The sequence below is a fragment of the Danio rerio genome, chromosome 3 (genome assembly GCF_049306965.1).
Source record: "Danio rerio strain Tuebingen ecotype United States chromosome 3, GRCz12tu, whole genome shotgun sequence".
NCBI lineage: Eukaryota > Metazoa > Chordata > Actinopteri > Cypriniformes > Danionidae > Danio > Danio rerio.
Window position 1 is genome coordinate 16830244 of NC_133178.1, and position 12378 is coordinate 16842621.

The window sequence follows — 12378 nt, forward strand, 5'->3', positions numbered from 1 at the left end:
TCCCAATGTTGACAGGTATAACTAATTCGTTAATCTTTGTGCGCCACTTTTTGAAGGAAAAAAGGAAGTTGAAGCGGTGCATTGTGGGATGTGGAGCTCTATACATTATTGCCGTTCTTATAAACAGAATTTACACGACTAAACGGACCGAATGAAGAACAATTATACAATTGCATGTATTTAAATTGTATTTCTGCAGCATTTGTCGCTTTCATCCATTTTGAATTCAATAAGCATCATCTTCTCATGTGACCTGATGTGAGCTGCCATCATTTTTTACACCTACAGCAGGCTACATGACTGCATGAATCTCTCTGGACGTTTTCACTGTCCTGGAACTGCTTTACACCGCCGAACTTCTTTTAAAGGTTTGCTTCTGAGTGGTTGACTGAAATGCCTTTTCCGGTCGCGCTTGTATTTACGTTAGCTCCGTTTTGTTGTCCATTCCAGGAACTTGTCGTTGGATGTGCAAAATGCTGAACGCTGCAGCAGCCGACAGGAACAAGGACCCGATCCTTTCTGTGCTGAAAAGCAGGGTGGCATCCAACAGACGTCTGTTCGCTTTGGAAATATCCTCTGGCACAGGACAACATGTCGTTCACTTCGCCAAAGCATTCCCGAACATTACATGGCAACCGTCTGAAGTTGAGACTCAGTCGTTATCGAGGTAAATATGCGCAGATATCATGCTTAATCTCGATTTTTTTTGGCTTTATATGTGTATAAGTGAAGAACTCTTATGTCACATACTAGATACATAGGAAATGACTTGTATTTATTAAATGAGACTAACGTTAATGGAAAAAAAATATTTTTATTTGCTTAAAGAGGAATTTTTTAGTAATTTAATAATATAATTTTGTTTTTCATTTATATGATTTTTATTTTTAGGATTTTCTATTTTCCCTGGCGTCTTGTGATTATGATACAAAGTTCACTAATAAGTGAAGTTTGCAGAGATCTGAGACTAGATGGCGCTGTTTAATCATTTTTATTTGGATCTTCTTTTATTTGCCTTTCAAAAACACGGGGGCTAATAATTCAGACTTCAACTGTAACTGGAAAGGAATATATGAACCTAAATGAATCAGTTGACAATATACTGATGCCGTTTCTCTGGGCTTTATTGGTGATAATGGTCAGGAATGTTGAACCATCATTGCCTCTTTAGCTTATATGTAGTGGACAGAAACTAGCCAGACTGTAATGTGTGAATTGTTAAGTGGGCAAAATAAACTATAAAAAAACCGTCAGTATTTTAAGTGAGTGTACTTTTTAGTTTTTATTCGTTCCATAATAAAAATATATAATTGTAGAGCAACCCAGGATCTGTTGCCATTAATATTTAACTTTAATTGGTAGAACTGTCTGAGATATGACCAAAAGTAATGCATCATTTAGATTTAAAAAATTTTAGATTAAAAAATCTTGAATGGTTATAAAAATCGGGCGAAGCAGTGGCGCAGTAGGTAGTGCTGTTGCTTCACAGCAAGAAGGTAGCTGGGTCGCTGGTTCGAGCCTCGGCTCAGTTAATGTTTCTGTGTGGAGTTTGCATGTTCTCCCTGTGTTCGCGTGGGTTTTCTCCGGGTGCTCCGGTTTCCCCCACAGTCCAAAGACATGCGGTACAGGTGAATTGGGTAAGCTAAATTGTCTGTAGTGTATGAGTTTGTGTAGGTTGCGGCTGGAAGGGCATCCGCTGTGTAAAAACTTGCTGGATAAGCGACCCCGGATTAATAAAGGGACTAAGCCGACAAGAAAATGAATGAATGATAGTTTAAAAATCTTCAATGATATTAATGATATGACCTACTTCAGGAAACTTTCCACTTCTCTGGTTGTCAGTCTGATTTAACTGTCTGTTTCTTTTGACCGTCTCCTGTCATTTAAAAGAATATCTCAATGGTGAATGTGCCAAGTATAAAAGCCTCGTCTGTTTCGTGAGGTGTGCTATGCGCCCGCAGGCGAAAGTATAAATCAGCCTTAAGATGTTTGTTTGTTTTTTTCTGTAGTTCAATGTTGCAACTAACCTGTCTTTAATGCTGTTTAATTTGAAAACTTTTTATTTTACCACAAATTTTGTGATTTTGCATTTTCTCTTGCGTTCTTCTTTTGCATTTTTGATATTGCGATATAGTTCTTAAATTAAATACTTAATGGTCTTAAAAAAATTTTTAAAAGTCTTAAACTTGACATTTATGATATCTGCAGAAACCCTGATATATATATATATATATATATATATATATATATATATATATATATATATATATATATATATATATATATATATATAYAYATATATATATATATATATATATATATATATATATATATATATATATATATATATATATATATATATATATATATATATAGGCGCTACAAACTACCTTTTTCAACTCCAGTGAACCATTAGGATCAAACCTGCGTAGTGTATAAAACAACATAACAAAACTAATCAACATACAGTGCAGGCATTAAACAGGAATTTTGTAAGGCGTAAACAAAACCATATTTACTAAACAAATCATACAATGTTTTAGCCTTTTCAGGGCTGCACGAGTTAGAAATATCTAACATTGTGATTTTTATTTATTTATGTTTTAAATTATTCTGCGATAAACACACACCGGCCACTTTATTAGGTACACCTGTTCAGCTTCTCATTAACCTTGTAATATCGAAAAATAGGCAGAACATTCTAAATTTCAGGAACCGAGATGTTTACTAAACCATCTAGCAAAATCATAATTTTTTTTGCCATATACATTTTTTTATGATTTTTTTTTGTATCACATTTGATACATCAGGCTTTTGTGCAACTTTTTTTTCATAACAGCGTTAATTTTAATTATAAAAACATAAATTTGCCCTTAACAAATTGACAACAGAGAACATTTGTCTTTTATTATTTAAATTTGTGGTAGGCGTTATAGCAGTTTCAGTCCTTGTTCAGGCAAAGATTCAGTTCACACTTACACAGTACACAGACGTTTGAAGTGATTGCTGGAGATGTGATTTTATCTGTCAGGTTTTTCCATGTTGGAAAATTATCAGTTTCATGCCTTTTAACATAAAAAAGCCCACTGCAGCTTGACCGTTTATAAGGTGCAATTATTGTACAAATACTTACAATGCATTTGAAATAGCATTTCAGTCAATAATTACATTAATTAAATCATTTAAATACTGTGCGTTTGCATTATAGTAGTAGGTAGAGGTGTTACAAAAATGTGACGTGATTGTTTAGGAATAAAGCACCTTTTCTCCCTGTTGTATCAAATTTGATAGATGCATTTTTAATTATTTGTAACAAAGAATTAAGGCTGCATGGTGGCGTAGTGGGTAGCACAATCGCCTTACAGCAAGAAGGTCGCTGGTTCGAACTTCAGCTGGGTCATTTGGCGTTTCTGTGAGAAGTTTGCATGTTCTTGTGTTCGCGTGGGTTTCCTCCTGGTGCTCCGGTTTCCCCCACAAGTCCAAAGACATGTAGTACAGGTGAATTGGGTAGGCCAAATTGGCTGTAGTGTATGTGTGTGAAAGACAGTGTATGGTGATAGGCTGCAGCTGGAAGGGCATCTGCTGCATAAAACATATGCTGGATAAGTTGGCGGTTCATTCGGCTGTGGTGACCCCAGATTCAAAAAGGGACTAAGCCGAAAACGAACGAATGAATGAATAAATAATAAATAATTAAATAATTAAGCATTGTTTTAGTCAAGAAAACCTTTATTTAATAAAATTAGTAATAATAAAACTTGTATTCTTACTAAAACATCTTGAAATTAGCAAATAATTTCCAGCCAAAAAGTGCGAGTATTTAAATGAGAGCAGCCATTTTGAAAAGGTAAATAAAAGCCCTTACACTGTCATGAAAATCCACAAGAGGGAAAAATACAAGTATCAAATTATGTACAACAGGTTTTCAAGCCAAAAATGAATCCGGTTGATATTATATAGGTCTAAGAAACTTGTGTATCAAATATGATGCGTGCAGCTTTATATGCAAATGTCTAATCAGCCAATAATATTGCTGCAACTCAATGCATTTAGGCATGAAGACATAGTCAAGATGATCTGCTGCAGTTCAGATCAAGCACATGGGGACAGAAGGTGACTTTGAACATGGTATGGTTGTTGGTGTCATACGGGTTGGTCTGAGTATTTCGGAAACTGCTGATCTACTGGGATTTCCATTCACAACCATCTCTAGCGTTTACAGATAATGGTCAGAAAAAGGAGAAAATATCCAGTGACTATGTTTTAATGTTTTTCGATGAGTCGAACTGTGTACAAATATACATGAATTGAGTGATCAAATGTAAAATAAAACTGCATAATCTTCATTTGATAAACAATTCAATAGAATTTATTGTTATTAATTTGTCAGAATTAAGAAACAGTTCAATTCTTAGGACTGAAAGCTTTTAAAACCCTCACACAGGCACAGGCCTTAAAAAAAACTTGTGAAATGATAAAAAAAAGAAAAGAAAAAACCAAGAACTCAATGCTGCTCATACTTGCAATGGGACTATTGCGAGTGTTCACATTGCGATGTTGATGCTGAATCAATATATTGTGCAGCCCTATTTCTCTCCCTTCTTTATTTCTAAAGCCTCTGAATAAAACTCCTTTTTAAACACAGTCAAATGATGAGCTGTTTTCAAAATTTTGCATTTAAATGAAGTATTTCAGTAAAACAAGTAAACAATTTGCAGTCAAGTCATCATTTTTGTTGTTCCAATGTACTGCAAATTTCACAATGTCCTTACAAATAGAAAGAAACAATGAAATATACTGTTTTATCCAGTTGCCCACGTCAGACCAGAACGGATTAACCAAATTACAGTTTTTTTCAAGTTTTAATATCACTATTGCAGAACATTACAATTCACAGTAAATCTTAATCTCAAACTCCTTTGCAAGGTAAATATTATACATAATTACATTTTGAAATGTATACGCTTAGATCTTCATTTAGTGGTAAAAATAATACAAATATGTAATTTTAAAAACATTTTATGTTATATTAATAAATGAGAAAAATATTAAAAAACGCTTTCAATCTTACTCTCCACAAAACCTGTGCATTTCAATCTTTAAGCAAAGTAAAATAGTTGCTTCTTGTGGTTTGATATTGGTTGACAACCAACTTTATTATTGTACTAGTATTACTGCCACCTATTAGACTGGAGTGTGTGGACAAGTATTTTTTTTCTAGGATTCTGTACATCTATAGTGTCTTTTTCTCTTTTTAGCTTTTGAAACATTTCTTTCATCCACACACAAGACTCACACATGAACATTTACTCAAAGAAGAAGAACCCCCAAAATATCAATATTGCAACAAATACCAAACTATTAAACATATACTTGTGGAATGCCCTATTTTTAATGTTATCAGACAACGATTTTTTTTTTATCTGGAGAGACTTTTAATGAAATATATTTAAATATGAAACTTTTCAGATTTGTGTAATTTTATTATTATTATTATTATTATTGTTATTATTTTTGTATTTTATCTTAAGTATTATTTATTGATGACTTTTTATTGTTAAAATATTTTTATAATTCCAGAAAAGTGATATTTATAAAATGTGGTAAACTTGATCTGTTTTTTTTTTTTTTTTTGTCATGACATAGCTAGAGAAGCTGATATGGCAATAAACTCAAAAATCAAATCTAATCATTTCTTTCCTCAAAGTTCATAAATTCCATGAACACAAACTTCCAATAAATCTACTGCTTCACATCAAAGTAATACAGCTTATTTCTCACATTTTAAATCTCTCTGTGTTAAATCTGTGTCTGAATCTGTCAACTATGTCCCATTTCAAGCCTATTGTTTTCGCCTATTTCTGCCCCTTATTCTAGACTATTGTGGAATACATCCCGGTGTACAAAGATGTCAGCTCATATCATTTAGATCAGTGGTTCTCAAACTGTGGTTAGTGTACCACTAGTGGAACGCAGGCTTTTTTCTAGTGGTACGCGGAGGAATGAAATATGTCATGTATGCTACACACATTTCAAAATTAATCAAAATGTATGTATATAATATGCCATATATGACATATAGCCAATTTTTCTGAGGTAATCTGCCACGTTTTTTTAACTGAGCAGCTGCTTTACTGGCCCTACTACGCTACTGTATTTCAATACTGCTCATTTTGGTTGTACTCGGAGAGACAATTTTTTTCTGAGGTGGTACTTGATGAAAACAGTTTGAGAACCACTGATTTAGATCATAGTATTGATGGAGATTTCCTCATCATTTGAGACTTTATAAAACTTTTTGCCTCAGCTTTACTTAAAAATTCCATGAAATGTGCATCTTTTATTCTGTTTGACGTAATCTCAACTGAAAAACTCGTTCTAACGAAGTCTAAGCCTAATGATTAATACTGAATTTGTTTATTTACCGTTTTCTGTATTGCAGTATTGAGGCATATAGACAGTATCACCGCCTGCAGAATGTACAGCCACCCATATATCTTGATGTGTCTCAGAGCTGGCAGACCTGGGGAGGATTTCCAGCAGAGTCATGTGACCTGATCATAAACATCAACATGATGCACATCTCTCCTCTGGCCTGCACAACGGTACCATGTTTTGCTCACTTTTGCCTGTTTTTCTTTCCGTTTGGTGAATATCTAATATCTTTTTACCTAAAGCTGTATAATGGAAATGGAAATATATGGAAATAGAAATGGGTTGAATAGTCATGTAAGGCAGCTGTGCAAAGCTATTGAAAAAAGAAGTCAAAGTCAGGCTGTTGAAATTCTTCATAGACTACGTTTATTGAAAGCTCAGTTCATTTTAATGAATTTTGATCATCCATTACAGAGAAAAATGCAATTGTGTTGCATTCAGAATGACAGATCAGAGTGCCTATATGTTTATATATATTTTTTATCATCTCAGTGGTTATTATTCTGATTAATTGTTTAATGTAACAATGTTTTTTATTTATTTATGAATGTTTTGTAGTGTTAGTGTCTATAGTATGTCAAGTTATGTAACACTGCTGCAAAACTAGTTTCCTCCAAGAAAAACAAACAAACAGGTAATTATTGAACAGTATATTTTTATTTTTTAGGGTTTGTTTCATGGTGTTGGACAGATACTGAAACCACAAGGATTACTTCTGACTTATGGGGTAATTTATTTACATTTTAAACTTAAGCTCCTTGGATTGCTGCATTTGGTGAAGCGTCTAATGCATGGGTGTCCAAACTCGGTCCTGGAGGGCCGGTGCCCTGCATGCTTTAGCTCCAACTTCCTTCAACACACCTAAAGTACCTGACAAAATTCTTGTTGTCGATCCTAGTTGTAAGAGAAACTAATGAAAACTTGACTTCTAGTAGATCATCTGGAAAAGTGGCAGAAGGTAGATTTTTCAGATAAATCATCTGCTGAACTGCATCCCAATCATCACCAGTACTACAGAAGACCTGTTGGAATCCACATGGATCCAAGATTCTCACAGAAATCAGTCAAGTTTGGTAAAGGAAAAATCATGGTTTGGGGTTAAATTCAGTATGGGGGTGTGTGAGAGATCTGCAGAGGGGATGGCAACATTAACAACCTGAGGTATCAAGACATTTGTGCTGCCCATTACATTACAAACTACAGGAGAGGGCAAATTCTTCAGCAGGATAGTGCTCCTCCTCATACTTCAACCTCCACATCAACGTTTCTGAAAGTAAACAAGGTCAAGGTGCTTAAGGATTGGCCAGCCCAGTCACCAGGATGAACATTATTAAGCATGTCTGGGGTAAGATGAAGAAAGAGGCTTTGAAGATAAATCCAAAGAATCCTGATGAACTCTGAAAGTCCTGCAAGAATGCTTTCTTTGCCATTCCAGATGACTTTATTACTAAGTTATACCAAACGATCAACTAGAAGTCAATTTATTATTTGTTGTTCCTAAAACTTGGACAGGCGACAAGACTTTTGTTAGGTAGTGTACTTGGAATTTTTTGCATTCCTAGAAAGAGCTTGAATAGCTGATTCAGGGGTGTTTAATTAAGGTTGGAACTACAATATGCAGGACACCGGCCCTCCAGGACCGAGTTTGGGCAACCCTGGTCTAACATCCCTCATCTGATATTGTTTTTTCAGCCTTATGCCTTCAATGGATCGATCGTTCCTCAGAGCAATTTTGACTTTGACCAAAGTTTGAGATACAGGTTAGTGATAGAAAGAAATCACTGCATTCTTCATTGATGAGATCTATGCTCTTATTCGTACATTCTTGTTTAAGTTGATGCAACTGGAAAGCCTGAAGAGACTTTGCAAATATAAAGTTTGCAAATATATTAAACATTCAATGTCTTTTAAATGTGGCTCGCAAGTGAGTGGGCTTGACAAACCTGTGGAAAACACACTCTTTCATCTCTCTGACACTTTAACTGACACTTGCACCATTCATTTATTCATTTACCTTCAGCTTAGTCCCTTTATTCATCAGGCACAGCGGAATGAACCACCAACTTATCCAACATATGTTTTACACAGCGGATGCCCTTCTAGCTGCAACCCAGTAATGGGAAACATACACACACACTCATGCACATGGCCAAATTAGTTTATTCAATTCACCTATAGCGCATGTCTTTGGACTGTGGGGGAAAAGGGAGCACTCGGAGGAAACCCATGCGAACACTGGGAGAATATGCAAACTTCACATAGAAATGCCTATTGACCCAGCCGGGATTCAAATCAGCGACCTTCTTGTTGTGAGGCGACAGTGCCTCTCACACTTGCACCAGTTTTGCACATTTGCAACAGAAATGTTCTTACAATCACTCTATAAAAAACCCACTGTATTTATCGTGAGTGGGTTTAACAAACCACCTGTTGAAAACTCCCCCCTCCTCACTCTAGCACTTAATGCTCTAAGCACCAACAGTTCCTTTGTATAATTATCACTTTATTTGTGTGTATTGCCTCTTCTTGTTGAATCGCTGACTGCCTCCTCAATTGTAAGTCGCTTTGGGCCAAAGCATCTGCTAAATATAAATGTGAATGTCTTTTTATGATCTGTTGGAGTTGAGTCTAAATACAGTATGTGGCACTTGCAAAGCAAAAACAAAGTGAACGACTTAATATCTTAAACTAATTGTAATAAAAATACAATACAAATTTCTTTACAATTTAACCCTGGTTTTGTTTTTTAGAAATCCAGAGTGGGGTCTAAGAGATGCATCATTTCTAACAACGTTAGGACAAGAAAATGGACTGCGATTGGAGGAAATTGTAAGATTTTTATTTCTAAAAGTAATTGTTTTATGTAGCTGGTGCATGTCAATGCAAACGCATGCTGGGTGAAAACTAATCTTAAAAGGGAACCTATTATATCAGTTTATAAAGGGTTTAAACCGTGTTGTGTGGCAACAGTCTGAGAATATAACCTGCTTCTAATGGTAAAAATGTATTAATTTTATTTTTTATAAATATAAAAGATAATAAATAAATTATTTTTCACACTACATAAAAGCAGTTACAACCATTTGATGGTGGAAGAAAAATACATAGAAAGCGGAAATGCCAATTAAAAGTGATTTTAATTTACAAAAGTGAAAAAAAAAAAAGCCTTAAACGGGCAGTTTCAAAGAGTTATAAATAATAATCTGTGTGGTATTTTGAGCTGAAGCTTCACAGACACACTCTAGGGACATCAGAGACTTTTTATTTTATTTTATTTATTTATTTATTTATTTTTAATATATATTATTATTATATGTATTTTACATTAGTTCTAATAGGTCCCCTTTAAAACTACAAAAAATTTAAAACATCAGTTAATTTACTCACCCTCAGGCCACTGAAGATGATTTTTAAAAGTATTTTAGAGTCTATGATCCATTACTTGGCCACAATCCTCTGACATCATCATGCCTCATGCAGCTCTTTCTTGCATTTAAATGCGATTGGCTTAATTATGTGATGATTCACTGCCTCGGGGCATTGTGGACAGGCTTGTTAATGCATCTGTTTCTGTTTTTGATCTTCTAGGTTGATATGCCCGCCAACAACAAGTGCTTACTCTTTCGCAAGGACAGTGTGGTTTGATATCATATTAATCTGTACAGTAACGCACAATATTTACATTTGCGTGGACTCCTGCCAGTGTTTTAACGGTTTAAAGGCAACAATACAGAGGCTTTGCTGAAGTTGGTAAGATGTGTTCTTGCATTAATGTGGCTTAAAAAATGTTTACAGCATAGGAAAGTAATATTTTAGACGTTTAAAGGGATGTGCACTTTTGTGAAATTAATGACAACACACTTTATATTAAAATTACTACTTTGATTGCAGGGAAAGTAAACTTAAAGTGCCTGTAGTTAATCTGAGGATATAATGTTGATGAAGCTGGACTTTGATTCTAATAATTGTTCATTTCTTAGTACATCCCATTGGTGTATTGTTTTATAATGTTATTTACTACTATAGTTTTAAATCTTAAATACAAGGTTTCTGCTAAACATGGCTTTTAACATGGCCTAACATCTTAGCATAGCATTACCATCCTTAACCTGTTGTTGACCAAACACCAATTTTCGTAACCAAGTGAATTATGTGTGATTGTGTGTTTTGATAAATTTAAATAAGATATAAACTTAAAGACTTTTGTTGCTTGTTCAAACTACTTATTTTAAATGAGTTGAAACTCAATTCTTAAGTTTTTTAGACTTAATTGTTTCATGTTCATTCCACTTAAATTTGTAAAGATTATGAAGTTAACCTAATTGTTTCGTATTGGGGCAACATGAAGGAGTTGTGTGGAACCTAGCATTTCTTACAGTGTAAACTGAAATATATATGTATATTTAATGCATTACAATCTTTGGATTTAAAGTGAATTCTACAGATGATAAAACAAATACAATTATGTTCACAAATCAATCATTTTAAATTGCAAAATAACCATTTTTTCATAGCTATGGTTTACTAGTTACTTTACTTGTTTTACTTTATGGGGGCACACACTAATAATTAATTCCCACAACTTAATAGATTGTTCTCTAATTTTGATGCAATAAATCATTGCCAACTTGAACTAATTAGTTCTTTTTCTTTTTAAATTAAATCATAAAAAAGGAATTGTATATTGCAACAAGGGCATTTTGTAATTTTGCAGTGTGCATAGTTAAAAAGAGGGAACAAATTACTAAAACATGCTGGCTTACCAGGAAGTGACTGTTTAATTTGTGGTTACAAATGTATGTGTTTTTAAGGGGTAGTTCACCCAAAACTAAAAATGTACTCACTTTTTACTCACAATAAAGCCTTGCTCACTCTGTGAGATTTCAGCCATGATTTTGTCATCTGAGACAAATTTGGGAAATCCTAAAAGATACCTGACCTGTTCACTGACAGCCACTTAATGCCCGTTGCGATCAGATTTTTCCTCTGACGGAGTTCTGGAAGTGTCAAAAGATTTCTGACACTTTCCTGCAGTGTGACATCAGCTGTGATGAGCATCAATCCAAGAACCAATAGGAGCTCTGAATCTGATGACTCAATCCATGCAACAATTCAAATGACCGAAGGGAAATGTCAGAACATTTTTTTTCCTCCTTGTTTTTATTATTGATGCATGCCATGTGCAAAATTGCAGCTAGATTGTTTATGTTTGCTGTGAGGAATTATTTCAGAACGTGGGACAGAGAAAGTGTCACGGATAAATGATGTCAAACTCAGAGGAGTTTTCTTTCATGTTTGGCACGTCTTCATTGTCATTCAGTCTGACATTATGCCTGCTGAAATCCTACAGTGTGATAAGGGAGCCATGCTCATGCAGTCTGACATGCTACAATCTTTATGGGTTCTAAAATAAATAACAGTGTAAGCCGGCCTTTAGGTGGTTTCCAACCATTGTGGGTTTCTTCCTTCTGTTGAACAATTATATTTTGAAGAATTTTAGAAAGCAAACGGGTTACCATTGACCTCCGCAGTAGAAAAGCAAACACTATAAAAGTCAATGGTTACAGATTTCCTGCTTTCTTCAAAATATTTTCTCAAGTTCAACAGAAGAAAGACAATCAAACAGATTTGGAACATTTACATCTGGTAAAAGGTAAAGAATATTCGGTTTTTGGGTGAACTTGTGGGTAAAATAGTTTTCTGCTTGTAGTTATTATACATTTCATGACTATATCTGTGACGTTTTGTTTTTATTCAAATGAAAAGCCAACATTGACTGTACAGTAACTTTTACAGTTACTTGCTGCTCTTCTTTAATGGAATTTAAGTTTCTTGATCAATAAAGAATAACAGTAAAGCAAAGTTTGTTTACTGACTAGAGTGTTTATCTTTCTTGAACTCTGGTCGCACTCTAACCTAGCTTTTGCCATCGTGTGCAAGCCG

General features: G+C 34.4%; 1 protein-coding gene across 2 annotated transcripts; it reads left to right on the forward strand.

The window, feature by feature from the left end:
- Positions 1-75: 75 nt before the first annotated feature.
- Positions 76-12297, forward strand: mettl26 (methyltransferase like 26). Of its 2 annotated transcripts, XM_073937495.1 has the most exons (8): positions 76-176; positions 289-368; positions 451-667; positions 6443-6605; positions 7103-7162; positions 8128-8195; positions 9186-9264; positions 10024-12297. In XM_073937495.1, exons 2-8 carry the CDS (start codon positions 305-307, stop codon positions 10078-10080), a joined length of 708 nt encoding a protein of 235 aa, XP_073793596.1. In that variant the 5' UTR covers positions 76-176; positions 289-304; the 3' UTR covers positions 10081-12297.
- Positions 12298-12378: the final 81 nt, after the last annotated feature.

Coding starts and splice junctions, on each gene's coding strand:
- mettl26 (XM_073937495.1), top strand. CDS start 305: ATGAATCTCTCTGGACGTTTTCACTGTCCTGGAACTGCTTTACACCGC. Junction 6,606..7,102: donor CTCCTCTGGCCTGCACAACG/GTACCATGTTTT, acceptor TTTATTTTTTAG/GGTTTGTTTCATGGTGTTGG. Junction 8,196..9,185: donor GACCAAAGTTTGAGATACAG/GTTAGTGATAGA, acceptor TTTGTTTTTTAG/AAATCCAGAGTGGGGTCTAA.